Source organism: Schistocerca gregaria, chromosome 2, assembly GCF_023897955.1.
Source record: "Schistocerca gregaria isolate iqSchGreg1 chromosome 2, iqSchGreg1.2, whole genome shotgun sequence".
Taxonomy (NCBI): Eukaryota; Metazoa; Arthropoda; class Insecta; order Orthoptera; family Acrididae; genus Schistocerca; species Schistocerca gregaria.
In genome coordinates, this window is record NC_064921.1 from 105,487,622 (window position 1) to 105,509,368 (window position 21,747).

Sequence of the window (21,747 nt, forward strand, 5' to 3'; positions counted from 1 at the left end):
TATGCTTTTTTGTGAAATCAACTGCATTTCACACTTTAGGACTGCAGTATCAGCTCTATCAGTAACTGGAATATCTAAGCCATTTGTTACTTTCAGATAGCCTCTTATGGAGAAACATCCAATATAAAACATATCCAAATAATTATGGCACATTTCCAATGAATCATGAAAACAAAGCAAAATGAAAAAATAAGGACTAAGTGGATGCAAAAGCACAATGTAAACTATCGGTAATATAATATGAGTGAATGAAGTGAAAATTGGTTTAACGTCTGATGTTAGCAGGCGACAGTACAGTCCCGCTCGAATCAACGTAAACGTCAAAATTTTCTTACCACCCCGTTCTTATTTGAGTGTCGCCATTTGAAAGGCACTGAGGAATGATTTGCAGTTTGTTCCGTATGATTCTGTTCTCCTAACTGTGAATCGACCTTTAGCTGGAAGCTGTATCTTGGTGTATTCTATTTGGAATTAACAGGACAGTAACAAATTAATTGCTGAGATTAGTGTTCCCTTCTGTATGTGAGTGTATGAGAACAGGACATTTCAATTTTTGATGAATACAACCTGAATGTCGTCTGCATTTTGCACTTTTTGACTCAGTCAGCGATAATGTAGATCAGGTAACTCAATGTCCAGAGATAATAACTCATACGCCAAGCTGTAGAGCCACGTTGGAAGGGTTGATGACTGAATTGTAAACTTTGTAGTGACAGTAGTGAAACATTGTTTATGTAAGTTTGTGGTTGTTGTTACTGCTTACCGGTCATTTGTGCTTTGCATACAGAACCAAAATACATTAAAATAGCCGTCCAGCCTACCTGCTATGTAATGTCTTTTAAACTGTCATAGACATCCCATGAAATAGTACTAATTCGCTATATCTTTCACGGCGTGGTAACATGACGTTATTTACGTAAATCTGTAAAAGTATATTGTTTCAGAAGCCCCAAAGAAAATGAAGATAAAGGAGTTAGACCGCACAGTAAACATATCATGGTCACCGGCAACGCATCATCCAATACTGTTGGCTGCCGGGACGGCAGCACAGCAGTTAGATGCGTCTTTCAGTACGTCTGCTGCAATGGAAATTTATTCACTAAATTTAGGGGAGCCCGGCCTGGATATGGAGTTACGAGCATCAGCACCAAGCGATTACAGGTTAGTAAATTTTGCGATAAGGGCTGCATAAGTGAGGCACTGGAAACAAGTAAAAGTACCGAAATTAGCAAAATGACATTATGTTGTCAGTCCAGTGGGAGTTCTTTTGGTGTGTCGCTTTTCCTTATGCCTGAGATAAGAATGAAATATAGTAAACAAACGCGCAGCTATACAAAATTCCTTATATAGGACATGAATGTACTCTGCACAGTACTGTCTCCAAAATAAAAACAGAATGCACTGTAGTGCAGGGTAATACACAGATATTATACCACCTGTTTCTTCTTACTTGTAATGTAGGAGAAATAAATATATTTCATTTTTCACTCTATTGCATGTGGTTAAGCAGCTGTCAAAATTGTTGGAGAGAATTGTGAGTTTAGATCATTCATGTTTGTAATTGATTTTACTCGAATGCTCATCAAATTTCAAACTTTGAAGTTGTAACTACTGGTGTAGTATTATAGCAAGAAATATTCTTGAACCTCATAGACTATTGCAGTGATTGCCTCAAGAGCTTTTGGTAGTGCAAGTAACAGTAACTGATCTCTGAAGTGGAGTATTAAGAGTGATTTTGTGTTGCATGGTGTGGCATGTATTTTGGAGTTGGTAGGAGCGCTGGCTAATGTCATATAGGAAGTTCGCTCATTCACAAGCAGTTTGAAGTTTACTTATAGTTATTCATCTAAAACAGTGGACCTCTCATCACAAGCATTAAATTTGTCTGAAACCAATTAACCATGTCTGTAATATTTCCTTATTGTATGATTTATATCCTTATGACAAAACCAGCTGTAAAACAGTGCTAACAAACTCTTTTTTTCCCATTATCTAGTATAGGTCAGTCACTTGTGAGATGTGCATCAAACTGAGAAATACGTATGAGACCGTCTATGTAATGTCTCACTCAACATGTAATTGCTGTCAAGTTTTCTAGGGTCATAACACCCACATAGCTGAGGATGAGCGAACACAGTGTGTGTACTGGCAAATGTATATACCTTGACAAGGCACATATCATGAAACCCAAAAACATCTTTGCAAGTGAATGCAGCCCATGTTGTATCAAAGTAATTCCTTTTTCTTGGCTATCTTCAAGTCTTCCTCATTTGCCCCATCTTGCCCCTCCCATTCACTTTAAGCTAAGTTTAAGCTACCTCGCTTTCTCAAACTCTGGTATTTGTTTCTTACAGCCTGTTATTCTACATCTACATCCGTACTCCGCAAGCCACCTGACGGTGTGTGGCGGAGGGTACCCTGAGTACCTCTATCGGTTCTCCCTTCTATTCCAGTCTCGTGTTGTACGTGGAAAGAAGGATTGTCGGTATGCTTCTGTGTGGGCTCTAATCTCTCTGATTTTATCCTCATGGTCTCTTCGCGAGATATACGTAGGAGGGAGCAATATACTGCTTGACTCTTCGGTGAAGGTATGTTCTCGAAACTTTAACAAAAGCCCGTACCGAGCTACTGAGCGTCTCTCCTGCAGAGTCTTCCACTGGAGTTTATCTATCATCTCCGTAACGCTTTCGCGATTACTAAATGATCCTGTAACGAAGCGCGCTGCTCTCCATTGGATCTTCTCTATCTCTTCTATCAACCCTACCTGGTGCGGATCCCACACTGCTGAGCAGTATTCAAGCATTGGGCGAACAAGTGTACTGTAACCTACTTCCTTTGTTGTCGGATTGCATTTCCTTAGGATTCTTCCAATGAATCTCAGTCTGGCATCTGCTTTACCGACGATCAACTTTATATGATCATTCCATTTTAAATCACTCCTAATGCGTACTCCCAGATAATTTATGGAATTAACTGCTTCCAGTTGCTGACCTGCTATTTTGTAGCTAAATGATAAGCGACCTATCTTTCTATGTATTCGCATCACATTACACTTCGCTACATTGAGATTCAATTGCCATTCCGTGCACCATGCGTCAATTCGCTGCAGATCCTCCTGCATTTCAGTACAATTTTCCATTGTTGCAACCTCTCGATACACCACAGCATCATCTGCAAAAAGCCTCAGTGAACTTCCGATGTCATCCACCAGGTCATTTATATATATTGTGAATAGCAACGGTCCTATGACACTCCCCTGCGGCACACCTGAAATCACTCTTACTTCGGAAGACTTCTCTCCATTGAGAATGACGTGCTGCGTTCTGTTATCTAGGAACTCCTGAATCCAATCACACAATTGATCTGATAGTCCGTATGCGCTTACTTTGTTCATTAAACGACTGTGGGGAACTGTGTCAAACGCCTTGCGGAAGTCAAGAAACACGGCATCTACCTGTGAACCCGTGTCTAAGGCCCTCTGCGTCTCGTGGACGAATAGCGCGAGCTGGGTTTCACACGATCGTCTTTTTCGAAACCCATGCTGATTCCTACAGAGTAGGTTTCTAGTCTCCAGAAAAGACATTATACTCGAACATAATACGTGTTCCAAAATTCTACAACTGATCGACGTTAGAGATATAGGTCTATAGTTCTGCACATCTGTTCGACGTCCCTTCTTCTCTTGTTTTTGAGATTGTTTTGCTTTTTATTGATCAGTCAGCCTTACATCTGTTCTGGTAACTTTTGACATTCATTTTCACTTACTTACTGTTCTTATGCTTATAATTTGTGCAGTTTTCACAAATCCATACATTGTAGTTTTTTTAATTAGTTATTTAAGTTTCTAGTTTATCCTGTCTACCTTGACCCAGGATCTATTGGACTGCTTTACTTAATAATGCCTGAAAAGTTTCAATTTCATTTAGATATGTTTGGGTTGACAAAAATAGAACCTTTGTTAGCTGTTGTTGGTGAATGTTTGCTGGTACTTGAGAATTAAAACACCATTTTTTTCTCTAGATGTTATGTAGTCTCAGATTGGAACTCTATATTGTTTTTCAATAATTTGATATTTTCAGATTTCACAAAATTACCTGGAGCTCATGCGGTGTGGGACCAGACAGAGAAACTGGTGTCATTGTTGGTGGTTGTGATGGAGGGCGTCTACAGCTCTACAGTGCTTCCAAATTATTATCCGGAGAAGATGGACTCATTGTTTCTCAGGAAAAGCATACTGGACCTGTGAGGGCATTAGATTTCAACCCGTACCAGGTATGAAATATATACAGAAAGTGAATGCGCGCACGCACACACACACACACACACACACACACACACACACACACACACACACACACACACACACACACAGGGAGGGAGATAATGGTTTGGTACCTATTCAATACTTTATTTAAGCTTTTTGTGTTGTTAATGTCAGGCTAAACTCAGCAGAAAATATTTGTTTGTTTCTCATTACAACCAAAGTATTTTTCAAATTGGAATTTTATTTATGAAAAGGATCATTGCTACTCACAATTTAATGGAGTTGCTGAGTCGCAGATCGGCACAAGAAAAAGACTGTCAGAAAATGAGCTTTCGGCTGACAAGGCCTTAGTTGAAAATAGACAACACACACACTCACGCAGATCCGACTCGCACACACATGCGCACAGTCTCTGCTTTCTGAAGCCAGATTGTTTGACTGTCTGGCTTCAGTGGCCAGAGATGTCCTTTTTACAAAGGTCTTGTTGGCCGAAAGCTCATTTTTTGACAGTCTTTCGTTCTGCCTATTTGCGACGCAACGTATTCACAATATGGTGGATAACAACAACCCTGTCCATAATATCATTACATTCCATCCTGGATTTTCCATTGTTTGATATGAAGTGATGAATATATTAGTCTCCATCCCTTCTCTCTCCCATATATCTCTCTCTTGTACAGACCGATAAAAAGTCGAGATTAATTTTGGAGCACAGAGAGGCATTTGTACAGTTGTTCATCTTATGCTTCTGGAAGGTACGCTAATACCAGTAGACAGTACGTTGGGGAGTATCTAGTGCAATGCTGGAGTTACACCCAGACAAGGAACATCATACTGAGAGGACCCAGAGCATGTATTGCACAAAACATCACCCCGCCACAGGCTTGCAAAATGATTGAAGTTCTAGGTGATCTGGGGCAGGGACTGTTGCAGGCAATGTCATGAAGAGGGCTGTGTAACATTGACTATTCTGAGCCAGTGACAACAGATTAGATAAAATGGACCATGAGAACTCACTCTAACTTTCAGATTAATGAATGAGGAAATTAATAAATATGCAGGGCAACCAGCTAGCAGGGTAGGGAAAGGGACAGCAAGAACAACATGGTTACGAAAAATGGGGAAAAATAGAATTATTGCCGTTTGGTGACATGGTTAAACGTGAATAAGCAGAAGCCTCATTACAGCTACAGTTCAAGTAAGGTTCTCGAGAAGCATGCAATGAAGCTACATCCTTCTGCCGAGTAATGTAAATGGACTCAAATTAATGACCAAGATCAAGTTTCCAGCAACATTTCTTGACATGGAAACAGACATAATACAAGAAATTACTACAGATATACTAATGACTGTGTCAGGAGATGACCAATACTGAACATGGGCAGAGAATTCGACAGAGCAATATTGTTTTGAGACAGGCTACCATACACAGCTGTGGCTATTATCGAGTTATGTCACACTTGGCAACAGGCATTTTAAGCATCCAAATTATTAATATTTATGTACTTTTTGGGGAAACACCAAGCAGGTGTGCAAGGAATTTCTTACCACAGAAATAGGAGGACTTAAGAGCATTGATTGTGCCTCTCCAGCACTGCAGAAGGATCATTCTCTCTGCATGCTCTCTGCCATTCACATGCACCATTCAGTGGGAAGTGAAGATTACTCCCCAAAATGATGACTTCTTTGTCTTGATTCACCTGCCAGGCAGTGTACCTCGGGTGCTGGTCAACTGTAGAGACCTCAAAGCCTTGGGTAATGAAAATGAAAGGTCACTGAATTATTAGGGACAGCAAAAAGAGATTGTGGCGACAGTTCCCAACCACCATCAGCCATTCCACAGAAAGTACAGCAAAAAGGGAGACCATCAGGAGGATTTCTGGGAGAGGAGGAAGATACCTAATGGCTGCTGTAATGGGGAATGACAGTCTTCCGACCAGTCCGCGAGACATTGCTTAGAAATGGCAACCTATTCTGCCAGTTTTTGCTTCACCAGTCAGGATGCAGATTCCTGATGCTACAGAGTGGCTACTGGGAGGAGAAGCTGGAATTTTAATTTCACCACTGATTAAGAATACAACTGTCTCTTCTCCATGTGGGAGCTGGATTCTGCATTATCTGCAGCTTGTGGTGTGCTACAGAACCTCATAGGATAGAATAAACACCGTCCTAGCCCACTGTTTACCTTGTTTGGGCAATAGAACCACTTTACTGACTCATTGTGAGAGGCAGTTTTACTTCCATTTTTAAAATGTGGGATTGACTGTAGACATCTGAATAGGTACTGTACTATTGCCCTCTCCAGCTTCTTCAGAAAGAACTTGGTGCGGATAGTCAACTGCTGCCCTATCTGCATCCTAGAATCCAGGTAACTCCTTAATCACTTTTAGTATGGGTTCAGGAGATATTGCTCCACCTTTGATAAACTGATCATCCTGGAAGCAGCGATACAAGTTTTCCTGTGCCAGCATTGGCTAATGCGTAAATTTTTTAATATCAAGAAGACCTATGACACTACCTGGGATCGTATTTTCCTCTGGCAGCTCCATGAATTGGGTTTTCATCACTGTTAATGGTGTCACATTAGTTGCTAAACGTCATTCCAGTGTTCTTTTCCCCCCCTGCGGATTTGGCGGTAAGAATAGGCCCACGGTACTCCTGCCTGTCGTAAGAGGCGACTAAAAGGAGTCCCAACTGTTCCGTTCTTTAATGTGATGGTCCCCTAAGGGATTTGACCACTCCATTTCCAAATTTTCCATTAGTGCGTACCGTTTGGGGAAGGACGCCTTATGTGGTGCATTCTATATCCATCTTGCCCTAAGGTCTGGCATATTCGTTTTTTGTCATGGAGTTGGACTTACACTGAGCTTCCAGCCACATCGGCTGCAGTGTGTTCCGGGTAGCCTACATTCCCTCCATTGTGCACTTTCATCTTTGCTCCCTTTATTAATGGATATTTGACACCCGACAACCAGCACGGTAGCCAGTCGATTGTGGTGGGATCTTGTACCATCTTGGTGGCAGCCCCCTGACTACACAGGGATCGCACTGCTGATGCCTGAGCTGCTACCTCCCCACGTATGCCGAGGAGTAGATGCCTATCCCTCTGGGGCATCAGGACTCCTGGCAAAGGCCATCCTGCCAGGTGGTCTTTGCTGTGGCTGGGTGGCGCCCGTGGGGAGAGCCCCTGGTTGGAGTGGGTGGCATCAGGGCGGATGACCCGCAATGAAGCATGGTACATCATCTCTCGCTGGTGGGCCTCCACCAGCAGTCCCTAAGCAATCGAGGTCTAACCTCAATGGGAAGAAATTTGATCATTTCCCTCCCTGGCCACTCCATGGGAGGAACGTATGGCTAAAGAAGGCAATGCAGATTATTCACCCTGGTACCTAGTCTGTATACGAGTTGATGGTGAATCATTTATGTCCACCAAGCCCCAGTTTTTTGTGGAGCATATAGAGGACAAGTTCGGGCGGGGGGGGGGGGGGGGGCTTGTCCAAAATGCACCCTGGTTCAGTTCTAATCAAGACAGCATCCTCTGCCCAGTCACGGAGGTTGCTCGCTTGCAATAAGTTAGGGAAAGTTTCAGTTAGCATCACGCCCCATAAGATTTTAAACATGGTCCAGGGTATTATATTCCACAGGGATCTTCTTCTGCAGTCGGACGATGAACTACGCACCAACCTAGAATGGCAAGGAGTTCACTTTGTCCGGCACGTCCATCTTGGCCTTTGAGGGTGATGTCTTACCCAAAAAGGTCAAGGTGATGGTTTACCGCTGTGATGTGAAACCATATATCCCTCCTCCGACGCAGTATTTTAAACGCTGGAAGTCCGGACACATGTCATACCGCAGTACTTCCGGCATCACAAGTCGAGATTGTGGACATCCTTCGCATCCCAATACTCCATGTACTCCGCCTCCCATCTGTGTTAACTGCAGAGAGCACCATTCCCCCTGCTCACCGGACTGTAGGATATTTCCGAAAGAACGGAAGATAATGGAATATAAGACCCTGGGCCGCTTAACCTACTCCGAGGCTAGATGGAAATATGAGAGGCTCCATCCTGTGCCAATGACGTCGACCTACGCCGCTGCTGCAACGATGGTTCTCCCATCTCCCCCCTTCCCAGCCGTAGAAGAGTAAGACTTTTTCGGCTACTCTTGCCAGGAAGGGGTTCCTTGGCGACCTCCCTTCGCAAGTTTTGACCAGCAGAAAAGTGAACACCCGCAAGTGGCTGAAACAACCACCAGTCGCTGGTCGTAGGGCCTCACGGTTGTCGTCCGTCCCTGAGACTGACCCAGTGAAGCCCTCCAAGCCTGAACCACCGAAGGCACAGCGTGAGAAGCAGAAAAAGAAGAAAGTCCCCAAGAATAACGAGATTGCGGTTGCACCCGTACCACCGCTTCCTACAAGCTCAGCGTCTGAGGACGAGGTGGAGATTCTGGCGTCCGCTGATGACCTCGATCTCGCCGGTCCCTCAGACACCATGGATAGCACTAGCACAGGTGCCCAATCGGAGGCAGCAGGTGACCCAGCAGCGTAATCTGCTTTCCCAGTCCCTTCACGCCTTTGTCAGCCATGGACAATATCATCCTCCAGTGGAACTGCAACACTTTATTCCACCATCTAGCTGAGCTCCGACAACTTATCACCCTTCACCCTTTCTTCTGCATTGCTCTTCAGGAAACTTGGTTTCCAGCAATGCGAACCCCCACCCTCCTTGGCTATCGGGGTTATTATAAGAACCGGGTAGCTTATGAAAAGGTGTCTGTTGGCGTCTGCATCTATGTCCTCCACTCTCTTCACAGCGAGTCTCTCCCTCTACAAACACCTTTAGAGGCTGTCGCTGTTCGGGTGTGGATGCCACAGGCTGTTGCCGTCTACAGTCCTTACCTTCCACTGGATGGTGATGTCGCGCAACATGTCCTGGCTGCACTGATAGCCCAATTGCCACCACCTTTCTTGATACTGGGCGGCGTTTCTTGCTACTGGGTGACTTCAACGCCCATATCCCTCTGTGGGGTGGGTCAGTGGCAACAGGTCGAGGCGTCACCATTGAGCATTTATTGGTACAGCTCGATCTTTCGATTTTAAGTTATGGTGCCTTCACACACTTCAGTGTGGCGCATGGCACGTACTCCGCCATTGACCTTTCGATCTGCAGCCCTAGCCTCTTGCAGTCTGTCCAATGGTGTGTGTATGACGACCTGTGTGGCAGAGACCACTTCACGATCCTTCTGTCACTGCCACAATGTCACTCTTCTGGGCGCCCTTGCAGGTGGGCTATGAATAAGGCTGACTGGGATTTGTTCTCCTCCATTGCCACTATTGAGCCTCTTTCTAATGGCGCCATTGATGCGGTGGTGCACTCGGTCACCACCAGTATCGTTACTGCCGCATAATCTGCCATTCCCTGTTCTTCAGGGTCCCTTCGGCGGCGGTCTGTGCCTTGGTGGTCGCCTGAGATTGCTGTGGCGATTATAGATCGCCGGCAGGCGCTCCAGCGTCACAAGCGGCATCCATCTTCAGAAACCTCATTGCCTTTAAACGGCTCCGTGCGTAGGCCTGCCGCATCATTCGCCAACACAAGCAGGAGTGCTGGGAGCGGTATGTGTCTACCATTGGCCTCCATGTCTCTCCAACGCAGGTCTGGGCCAAGATTCGACGCCTCTATGGCTATTGGACCCCTGTCAGTGTCCCTGCACTTTCACTGAATGGAGCAGTTTGTACTGACTCCGCTGTCATTGCCAACCGCTTGGCAGAGCATTTTGCTCTGAGTTCCGCTTCTGCAGTACCGCTGGCCTTCCACTCCATTAAAGAGCAGATGGAACGTCGGAGCCTTTCTTTTTGCACCCACCATCCTGAAACCTACAATGTTCCATTCAGTGAGTGGGAATTTCACAGTGCCCTAGCCGCTTGCTCTGAGCTGTTCCTGGGCCAGATCGCATCCACTGTCAGATGCTGAAACACCTTTCAGTGGACTGCAAGCCACGCCTCCTCGACCTTTACAACCGTATTTGGGTCCAGGGCGCGATTCCGTCGCAATGGCAGGAAAGCATTGTCATCCCCATTTTGAAACCTGGCAAGAACCCTTTGGAGGTGGACAGCTACTGCCCCATTAGCCTCACCAACATTCTTTGCAAGCTGCTTGAACGGATGGTTAGCCGGCGATTGAGTTGGGTACTCGAGTCTTGGGGCCTCCTGGCTCTGTCTCAGGGTGGGTTCTGAAAAGGCCGCTCTGCCGCCGACAGTCTGGTGAGCCTGGAGTCCGCCATTCGTATGGTCTTACCCGCTGTCAGCACCTCGTCGCTGTCTGTTTTGACATGCGGAAGGCGTAAGATACGACGTGGCGCCATCACATACTCTTTACACTTCATGATTGGGGTCTTCGGGGTCCGCTGGTGATTTTCATACTCAATTTTCTGTTGCATTGTATCTTCCGCATGCATGTCACAGTCTCTCTTAGTTCCTCCTGAGTTCAGGAGAACGGGGTGCCACAAGGATCTGTTTTAAGTGTCTGCCTGTTTTAATAGCAATTAATGGGCTCGCTGCGGCGGTGGAACATCTGTCTCAGCATCCTTGTATGCTGACGACTTCTGTCTTTACTATAGCTCTATTGGCAGCTGCAGGGCGCTATCCGTAAGGCGTAGTCTTGGGCTGTAGCGCATGACTTCCAGTTTTTGGCAGCTAAGATTTGCATTATGCATTTCTGCTAGCGACACACTGTTTATCTCAACGGCGAATTTCTTGCTGTGGTGGAGTCACACAGGTTTTTGGGTGTGGTTTTTGATGCTCGGTTGACTTGGCTGCCTCATATTCGGCAGCTTAAACAGATGTGTTGGTGGCATCTTAATGCTCTGTGATGCTTGAGCCACACCAGTTGGGGCGTCAACCGATCTACCCTCTTATGGCTCTACCAGGCGCTAATCCAGTCTCGTCTGGATTATGGGAGCCTGGCTTATGTTTCAGCATCCCCTTCGGCATTGCGGGTGCTGGACCCAATCCTTCACAGCAGGATACACCTTGTCACTGGTGCTTTCCGGATCAGCCCTGTGAACAGCTTACTTGTGGAGGCAGGTGTCCCTCCACTGCAGTTACGGCGCCACCGTTTACTGGTCGCTTATGCTGCCCAAGTTTTTAGCTTGCCTGGGCATCCAAATTATCGTCTTCTGTTCTCGCAATCGGTCATTCATCTGCCAGAACTTCGGCCCCGGTCAGGTTGTACGATCGTGGTCCACGTCAAAGAGCTTCTCTCCGGGCTTGGGGTTTTCTCTGTTCCACCACCTTTCCGGGCCCCTTTGTGTACACCCCCGTGGTGTGTGCCTCGCCCTTGCCTTCTGCTGGCATTGGCACAGGGCCCGAAGGACTCAGTCCCTCCGGAGGCCTTCCGTCGCCGCTTTCTTTCCATCCTCGCAACGTATCAGGGCTCTGGCGTTGTTTACACCGATGGCTCGATGGTTGCTGGTCATGTCGGTTATGCTCTGACTCTAGGGGACCACTATGAACAACATTCATTTCCAGCTAGCTGCAGCGTTTTCACTGCTGAGCTGGTCGCCATCTTTCGTGCCCTAGAGTGTATCCGATCCTGCTCACGTGAGTCTTTCGTTATCTGTAGCGATTCCCTGAGCGGTTTACGAGCTATCGACCGGTGTTTTTCTCATTCTTATCTGGTGATGGCTATCCAGGAGTTCCTGCATACTCTTGCCCGTTGCGGCCGCTCTGTAGTCTTTGTTTGGACCCCAGGCCATGTTGAGATACCCAGCAATGAAAATGTTGACCGCCTGGCGAAAGAGGCCACCAGTAAACCATCTCTGGACGTTGGCCTCCCGGAGATGGATCTGCGAGCCTTCTTATGCCGCAAAGTTTTTGCGCTATGGGACGATGAATGGTGTGAACTGACCACACGTAATAAACTCCTTGCTGTCAAGGAGACGACAGCTGTATGGCAATCACCCATGCGAGCCATCCGCAGGGACTCAGTCATCCTTTGTCGGCTCATTGGACACACCCAGCTGATGCATGGATATTTACTGAGCCTTGGGGATCCGGCTTTCTGTCACTGCGGGGTGGTTTTGATGGTGGTGCACATTTTATTGTCCTGTCCACTTTTAGCTGTGCTCAGGCGGACATTTGCGCTGCCTGATAAGGTCCCTGCCCTTTTAACAGATGACTCTGCCATGGCGGACTTATTTTTGCATTTTATTCGGGCAGGGGGCTTTTATCGCTTAATGTAAGTGTTTGTCCTTTTGTGTTGATTCTGGCCTATGGCCTACAATTTTAGTGTGATATTTTAATATGTTTCTTGGTGGTTGGCTTTTCCTTTTTTTGTCTCTATGCTCGGCCAACCACTGTCACACTCTGTGTGATTTTAATTCGTTTTGTCTGATCTCTGTCTGAGTCTTTCTTGTCCTGTGTCATCTGTTGTTGTCTCCATTATCCGTTTTTATTCTGTGTAGGTGTTTTCAAGTTTTGGAAAAAGGGACCGATGACCGTAGCAGTCTGGTCCCTTTAATCCCTCAAACTAACCAACAAACCAACCAGTGTTCTTTTTTTATCAACAACTTCTTTGTCTTTTGTTCCTCCTTGAACCTTGCAACAGCATGTCAGTTGCAACTTGACTCTTAGATGGTTGGAGGAATGGGCAGAGGAGGAGTTTTAATTTTTCAACCAAAAAACCTGTGTGCTTTCTTTTCAACCATTCACATTCCGTTTTAAACTTTCTTCAGTTGCGGGTCGGAGAACTGTCTTATTCTTAAAGAAACAGTGTGGTTTCTCGGCCTCACATATGACTCCAATATTACATGGTTGCTACATCTTAGGGACCTGAAAAGTTCACTAAAGTACTCAGTACATTATAATGTCTTAGCCACAAATTTTGGGGAGATAACTGAACATGTCTGTCATGTTTTACAGGGCCTTCATGCTATCTTTCCTTGATTATTGGTGTATGGGACTACACAACACTCTTATTTAAAATTTTTGGATGTTGTACACAATGAAGCAATTTAGTTAACCTTTGGGGCTTTTCAAACAGGTCCTTTACTGGGCCTTTGCTCTGAGGCTAGTGAGCTGCATCTTCACATTAGGTGACAACTCCTTATAGCATGACAAACGTATAAAATATTGTCCACGCGATACACACTTTCACATCATACTGTTGCCCAGCCACCAATGCAAAGACTTTTCCATAAGTGGCAACGAGCTATTAGGCTCTGTGGGATTTGGGGAAGGATTGCCATTTAGTGATGCATGTGATTGGTTTCAAAGTTTTATGCCAAGGCTGGAGCAGATTGCCACCTCGGGTTGTGGAGATGCCCAGAATTATTTTACACTTGACAAATTATGAGGGGGATTGGGCTCCAGATGTTATATTTCAATCTCTTATTTTTTTATAATTTTAGATAGGCATCACAGTTTGACAATTGTGTAAACTGATGCCTCCAAACAGGGGATGCCCCTAGGCTGTTCAATAGTGTAGTGCCGTGACCCAGTCTTTGCACAGAAAATTACTAATCCTTAGCAAAAGTAAGGAGAAGTAGAATGGGAGTCACCGCAGAGCATTGCATTAACAGGCACTGGTCGATAGCCACCAGTGTGGTGACTTGTGGATCGCAGTAACTGACGTACCTGTGGATTGTGAAGCAACAGCCCTCAGTGGTAGTTAGCATGACATAGTGATAACTGCGGGGGCGGTGTCTACACACCAGGGAAAGTATCTTGTTACGGCAACATGACTGTGTGTTAAGTTTTAGTGAAACAAGTGGTGTCCAGATGTAAATAAATGAACCTGAACATTAAGGCAAAGTTGCCAGAAACCAACAACACCACCATCTCATCAGACACCAGACAGTGCGTCATCTAGGATCCAACAATAGCAGCCATGGGTTCGAGACCAAGCTGGACCTGCCATCTATGCTGAGTCCTTTGCGGGACTTGGTCCCCCCCCCCCCCCCCCCCCCTCCCGATCTGCTGTCTGTGCCTGCCATCTCTGACACAGATTTCCTAGTGGGATTGACACCACAGTGCGAGCTCCCATCTGACTCCCCTCCAAAGGCCACGGGTTGAGCAGCTTGTACAATCCACATGCGTCATCATGGCCACATATGGAGCCAAGGAGCTGTTTCCTGAGTGAATGCCACCACAGCATAACAAGTAGCACCACTGACATCAACAGCAGTGGTCTCCAAAGGCTGCTGGCTCAGCTTTTCTGTGCAGAAACTGCCACTCACTCATCAGCCACAGCCAGGGACAAGGAGAAGTGTGCCTGCCTCACTACATCATGTACTGAAGTAATTAAGTTGTTTGTGGCTGTTAGCAGTGTTTGCCCTGTGTGCCATGGCTTGTTGAGGGTGTCGGGTGCTGACATTGCCACAATCAGCAGCCTGAGTCTGCAGTATCATCATCTTGGGTCAGCGAGACCACTTTGTCCTCGTGTAGTGACTGTCATTGGATCAAAGTAAAGTTGAGGGGGTGTGATTATACGAGAGCTGCCTTTGTTGAACTGGATGAACCAATGGATTTCTTGCAGTCTAGGGGTAATGTTAGCGATGAATGGCTGGTGTCTGAGCATTGTATTCAGTGTAATTTATTTGGGCATTCTGTCGCTTGTAGTGAATTGTTTTACTTGTAATCGTTTTGGGCACACAGCTGTTATTTTCCCATGTCTTTCTGGATCATAAAAATGAGTAGATTTGAGGCAATGGCAAAATCATAGACACAAGATGTCACCAGGGATGAGACCATAGAATCATAATGATTCAACTAGCTCAAATGAGAGCAGATGGGGTAACTTTATGGAGTGATTTGGCAGAGAAATGTGGTGAGGCGGGCATTTTGAAATTGCAAAACTTAGGAGCAGATCCCCTTCTCAGGCAGGACATCAAATGATGTATTAGCATTTGTTGAGGATCTCCATTCATCGGCTGAAAGAGGTGATTGGTCAGATAAACAGTTATTGCAAGTTGCAGATTTATGTTTAATGAGGGAGATGAAATTATTAGCTGAGATGCACAGAAGCATTATGCAAAGTGGAAATGTTTGATCAGCTGTGGTAGGAGTTGGAACAGCAGTATAGGAAGCAAAACAGTGAACAGTTTTTTGTGGGTTAGGTGGATATGTGTCTAGAACGCCTAAGGAGACAGTGGAATACATTGTGCATAGAATTAGGAAAATGAATGTGCACCACGGAATGGGCAAGAAGCCAAGCAATGGCCACTTGATGCACTTCTAAGGGGCTTAGCACAAGAAATGTTGTGGTGATGTGCACAGGGGCACCTAAATATCTCCATGCAGAGGTTAAATTGAGGATGGATTAGGTGGAAATTGATAAGTTAGTGGGAGGTGAGGGATTGAAGGTGTCTTTGTTTAAAATGTAAAGTGTTTTAATTGTGGCCAAAAGTTGCATGTGCAGAGGCAGTGGTAACAGCCACAAAGAAGTGATGGAGGGTACCAGAAATTTAATGGGAATGCTGGAAGAAGTGGTTTAGGTCATTGACAGAGAAAAGAGATGGTAGCAGTAGAGATAGTCCAGGGAGTAGGAAGTGTCTGTTAAACTTAAGAGATAATCTCAGGGCTGCTGACAGGAGTTCCCAGTGAAAGTAAATGAGGGCTACAGGGTGATCCTTGGGTTAGACTATCTGCATCAACATCATGCTACACTTGACCTTCGACAACGTATAATTGAGGACATTCTGTCAGGAGAAGCTGCCGTCAATGTTGATCTGCTGCAGGGAGCCTCTGGTATACGAGGCAATCCAGTTAAACCAGGAATAATGAAATTAAGGTCAATTCACATTATTGTGTGTCAGGAGGCACTGGAAAGTCGCTGTGGGTGAATGTGGAACCTGACTTACCAGTTTATGCATTATGCATATTGGTACCCAAGAAGGATAATGAGGTATTGGATAAAGCATGTTGTTTAATAAAGCAAAGTATTGTATGCATACAGGACAGGGACAGAGGCAGTGTAGTACCTTTCAATATAGACAATTTTGGTGCCGAGAAAGTGAAGCTATTGAAAAGGAACATTGTTGGCCATGTTGAAGATTTCAGATGAGGAAGATTGCCACACAGAGAGTATACGCCATGAGAGGCCACATGATGCTGCTAGAACTGCATTTTGCGGAAACTAGAAGCATTTGTAGGATGGAAAACATGTTGATGGAGTTTAGAGATTGTATTATTTCTGCAAGGACCACCGCCTGCTTCACCAAGACTATATGGAGTGCCATGGTCCCTGTAGTTAGTGTTGGAGGAAAGACTGTGACAGATGCTTACCCGATTCCAGACATCATGGAGATGATAGATAACATAGGGCAATGCCACTACTTCTCAACTTGGAGTGAACACCATCAATTAGAAATTGTTCCACAGGATAGGCCGAAAGCAGTGTTTTCTGCACCATAGGGTCGTCACCAATACAGAAGGATGCATTTTGGGTTGCAGAGTGCACTGGCAATATTCCAACGCCTATTTTATGGGTTGCTGAGAGGTTTGAAACCACAGCAGTGTCTACTGTGTCTTGATGACAGAATAGGCTTTCCAAGGAATATGTAAGCTTATACACAGTCTGAGGGAAGTATTCAGTAGGCTAAGAGCAGCCCCTTTGTCACTCAGCACAGAAAAACATCTCTTTGTACTGGGCCACGTCATTGGTAAGGAAGGTGTGGGGATGGATCTGAGGTTAGTGCAACAGTGCAAGATTTTCTGATGCCACAGACAACCAACGAAATCAATCTTTTCTTGGTCTTACAAATTGTTATAGGAATTTTTTGAGTGGATTTGCAGGTATTCCACATTGGTTAAATAAAAGTATTAGTTTTGTATGTTCAGAAGTGTTGTGTTGTATTTCTGATACAGCCTCAGGAGGGCATGTTACTCAACACCTCCCCTGACTAGGTATAGCATGCTGAGGGAAACATTATGACAGGAGAACCCTGAAACACAGATAATGATTAGTGACGAGAACATACACATTTATTGATGAATACTCAACTTTGTAGTAATCGACTCAGGCAGCAGATCCTGAAATTCAACTGCTATTCCAGAAGCTAAGGCTGGATAGTAAACAGTTCTCGTCCGACTAGAATGTTCACTGAAGATGAGCTGGTGTGGACTCACTAGAAGCAGACAATGCAGTACAAAGTACACAAGTAGAAGGTGGTCTTCTCAGTAATCGAGCTGATTTGGAACTGCCCGCTCTGCTGTGATGTCGCCGCATATCAGCACTGCTTTGAGTTCTTGGTGTAGCAATCACTGGCCTATACACTGTCTCTGGAGTGGGTTGCCGACCTGTCGAAGTCTGTGGTGCTGCCTGGTGTTGTGTGCTGTGTGTACACCACCACAAGAAGAATGCCAGGAAGCATTTGTCAAATTGAAGAAGGTATTGACATAGTCCAATATCGATGTTTTCAGATTTTCAAAAGGAGTTCATATTGTCATACAGTATGTTGAATCCTGCTCTTCAGTGTGTTTAAAGTTAAGAAGTGGATATCAGGAACATTCTGTTGCTTTTGCATCGAGGCAACAGAGCAGAGTGGAGAGGCATTACCCCACAATGGAGAGAGAGATGCTTAGCTTGGTGTATGGAATAACATATTTTCAAAGAGCGTAAAGAGGGGATGGATATCTGCAGGGGGCAAGATACTGAAACCTTTGTTCGGGACGGTGGATGCAAGTGATGTGAACATATTGAATGAAACTACAGAAGCTGTGAAAGAATTGGCCGGGGTAAATAGAGCTACAGCAGAGTGACATTCCATGCAAATTACATAAAAGGTTAGAGTTAACCTTCGGGGAAGGCTTCCCAAAGAATGGCCTGAGGGACCGGGTCTTCTCAATATGGAAGGTCTGTGTAGCACAGTGACCCAGTCTTTGGACAGAAAATTACAAGTCTTCAGCAAAAGTAAGGTGAAGCAATTGCCACCATAGAGTGTTATATTAACAGCCACAGGTTGGCAGCCACCTGTGTGACATGTAACTGATGCACCAGTGAATTGCAAAGCAGGGGCAGCAGCTCTCAGCAGTAAATGTGCCTCTTAGCGGCAAACGTGTTGCAAGTCGGGTGGTGTCACCACACCAGGGTCAGTATCTTATTATGGCAACATGACTGGGTGCCAGATTTTGGTGAAACAAATGGGCCCCAGAGGTGTATAAATAAGTTTGGATTTTAAGGCATGGAGCATTTCTTGTCACTGGAAGCCAACAGCACCACAACACTGCCACAGTAACAACCATCAGTGAGATGACAGGGTTCCGCTAGCAGAGGCATGGGTTAGAGACAAGGCTGCACCTGCTACCTGTTCTAAATACTTCACCAGACTTGGTGCCACAGCTCTGCTGGTCCACAATCCTTGTGTGCTGCTATTGATGCTGAATTCTTAGTGGGACATAGTGCCATAGTTCAGCTGCCATCCAACACCTTTCTGAAGGCTGCAGGTTGAAACCTACCCATAGCACACTCCACACATGCCACTGCAACTGCCTAGTGAGTTAAGGAACTGTTTCCCAAGTGGAACACTACCGCAGCACATGTTGTGCCACTCTACGACCCTGGTCTCCAAAGGCTGCCAACCTCAGCAACTGGGGGGGGGGGGGGGGGGGGGGGCACTAGCAGCTGCTTGTTAATCAGCCACAGCCAGGGACAGTGAGGAGAGGCTTGCCTGGCTCACTTCGTCATGTACTGAAGTCATTAAAAGTAATTGGTAACTCTTTGCAATCTTTTCCCAGCTTGTACCACCGCTAAATCATCCCCCAGTGTGCGCATTGCTCTTAAATATTGTTCTCTGGTCATATCTTCAGGTTATGTGTACTGTGCAAGTTCCGCCATGTAGCTGTGCAGCTCAGTTGTGTAGCCGGAGTCATACTTGTACCTGAAAATTGAGAGAGACATACTTTGTGTGATGGCGTGGCATCTCTGAAGGTTCAGATGTTGGAATTGTCTTTTTTTCAAAACTGCTACCGTGTCTACCAGTAGGAGACTGGGGTTGAGAAATCCATACCAGTGTGCATGGCAATATGGACGACCAAGATACTAAGTGAAGGCTGAGCAGCAACACAGAAAAGATCATCCAAATGTATAAACTTTCAGATTTAAGGTCGCCAGTTTGTTTTGATCCAGAATAGAAAATGTACAGGTCTGTATCTACTACGTAGATGCAAGCTACAAAGGAGAATAAGCATAATTGTAGCCCTCTGTAAGATTCTGTCAGCAATTAATAAAACATGCCCCAAAACATCTTGTGGCAAATAAATATCTTCACACACTTTGGTAGCAAGTTTGGAGAAATATCTGGGTGGAAATTCTGCGTATGAATGTTAGAGCTTTTTGGATAGACATCACACTGAAATGGACTTAACTCTTGCTGAAAAATATAAAATTAAACTGATCTCAGCTTTATGTGAAATGTGTACTTTTGAAAGGAATATAGAACATATATATCTTTGCAAGAAAGTGATTATCATTTTGAATTGCGTGAGATACAACTCTGTGAACATGAGGACTGCCATGAATATTATAAACGTCAACAAAGTTTTGCTACCAGATTTGAAACATTTTCCTGGACACTAACCACAATGTCTTTGCTTTGTTTGTCAGTCATTTTTTATATTTTTCTTGGCAATCTTATGGGACCTGACATAGAGGAATATATTGACCGTCTTTGCAACACTGGAGTCTTAGATCTTGTCTAGGAGCCAGATATGGACAATTATTGCACAGTTATTTGTGTGAGACTTCGAGACAGGTTAAGAACTGAAAATGATGAGCTTGCAGTGAAATGATTAACACCATCACCCAATGCAACAAGACAATTGGAAAATCTTCTTGTGAAACAGCAAAGGAAATATACTTACAATGTAGACTGTGTTTAGACTACACATAACAATTCAACAAAGACAAAAGTAGTATATTTTTAATATTGATTTTGTTCTTCTTTTAATTTCTGAAAGCGAAGAAAATAATAATAGTTCTATTTTATCTGTCTCCTTCACTTCCTTCATCTCTGGCAATGTTAATGTGAAAAGTGTCATGGTGCACCATGGTTTGGAATCTATGTTAAACTGTAGGTCCATGTATAAGTGGCTGGATAGGACATTGAGTGCAAAAGTCTAAGTACTTAGAAACGAATGCACATATTTTTAATATGTTGTGATGTCATAAGAGAATAAGGAGAAATACAAAAATTACAAAATATCTGATTCTTTACTTTTTTACAATTTCAGGGAAATCTTTTGGCCACAGGAGCAGCAGAATCTGAGATATATGTGTGGGATCTCAATAACATGGGAACACCTATGAGTCCTGGAGCAAAGGCACAACCAGCAGATGATGTTGTGTGGATTTCATGGAACAGACAAGGTGAATTCATCTTTAGAGGGTTTCAGATTATTTTGCCAAAGTCCTCTCTCTCTCTCTCTCTCTCTCTCTCTCTCTCTCTCTCTCTCTCTCTCTCTCTCTCTCCCCCCCCCCTCCCTCTCTTTCACTATCGCTCTCGCTCGCTCGCACGAAGGATCTCGATTGTAGGGTCAATGGCTGTGAAGCAGGAAGTTGATGTTTTTAAAAATTAGAGAACAGTTTAACAGTGTTTTGGTGGTTTTGCACCACAGAATAGAACATGACATTGTGCAGGAGAAGCTTGGCTCAGATGCTGGAGCTCCACTATTTGGACTGATGGGTTGCCCAAACTCTCTATCTCAAGGGGATAAATTCTGCATGACTGTGGACCTCTACCATGAGAAGTTAATTGAATCCTGGAAACTCCTGAAATAATTGTCTTTAATCGTAGCCTTCAGTTTGATTGTAACATTAAATTGGCTGTCCAAAAAGCCAGCCTTTTTTTTTTTTTTTTTGCTTAAGAAAGGCAGAGAGGGGCTGGGCGTTGTCGTGGAGCTGGGTCCAGCTGCCTTGTTTGGTGTACTGGGAAGTGTACCCACTTGGTCCACCTCACTACTAATCTCCACTTCCTTTGGTATCATTCACCCCACACTATTGCATGACAGTCCAAGGACAAAAGTTTCTTCACTTTTTGTACATTGTCTGGGGTGCATGCAGTTGCAGGACGGCACTTCGAGTGGTGGTTGTGGTGGGGAGTTTGTCTTCCATGGTGTCCCACCCTTCTTGGAAGTGTTTAAACCACTCATAGACATGCTTCAAGGTGACAGCAGATTCTTTGTAACTGTTGGCAGCACTTCAATCCTCTGTTACCGATTTTACAGTTTTGAAGCAGAACAACATATTTGTTTTCTGATCCATTTTGGGTTTAGACCACGTGCACTAAACCCTCACTCTACAGTATACAGTTTACACACAAGAAGCACACTTCCAGTGCCACTCGGTGACTTGTTCAGACGTGTTTTGACCTGTCCATTGCAGAATTTGTCATTGATGCATTCTTATGACTGAGACCAACATGATGTCATTCACTGAACTTTCTGTACAGAGGTTGTTGTTGCAATTGGCAGTCAACTGCATGTGAGGTTT

The 21,747-nt window shown here is 44.8% G+C and overlaps 1 protein-coding gene across 7 annotated transcripts in view; it reads left to right on the forward strand.

Moving 5' to 3' along the window:
* The first annotated feature begins 625 nt into the window (after positions 1–625).
* Positions 626–21,747, forward strand: part of LOC126336448 (protein transport protein Sec31A) — a 147,536-nt gene continuing 126,414 nt past the window's right edge. For 2 of the 7 annotated variants that reach the window (XM_050000153.1, XM_050000157.1), the window contains exons 1-4: positions 645–734; positions 945–1,161; positions 4,080–4,272; positions 20,490–20,625. In XM_050000153.1, coding sequence (XP_049856110.1) covers positions 959–1,161; positions 4,080–4,272; positions 20,490–20,625 — 532 coding nt within the window. In that variant the 5' untranslated portion in view covers positions 645–734; positions 945–958. Of the gene's footprint in view, positions 735–944; positions 1,162–4,079; positions 4,273–20,489; positions 20,626–21,747 lie in introns of all 7 variants that reach the window. The other 5 variants (XM_050000154.1, XM_050000152.1, XM_050000150.1 and 2 more) reach the window with 5 other exon arrangements.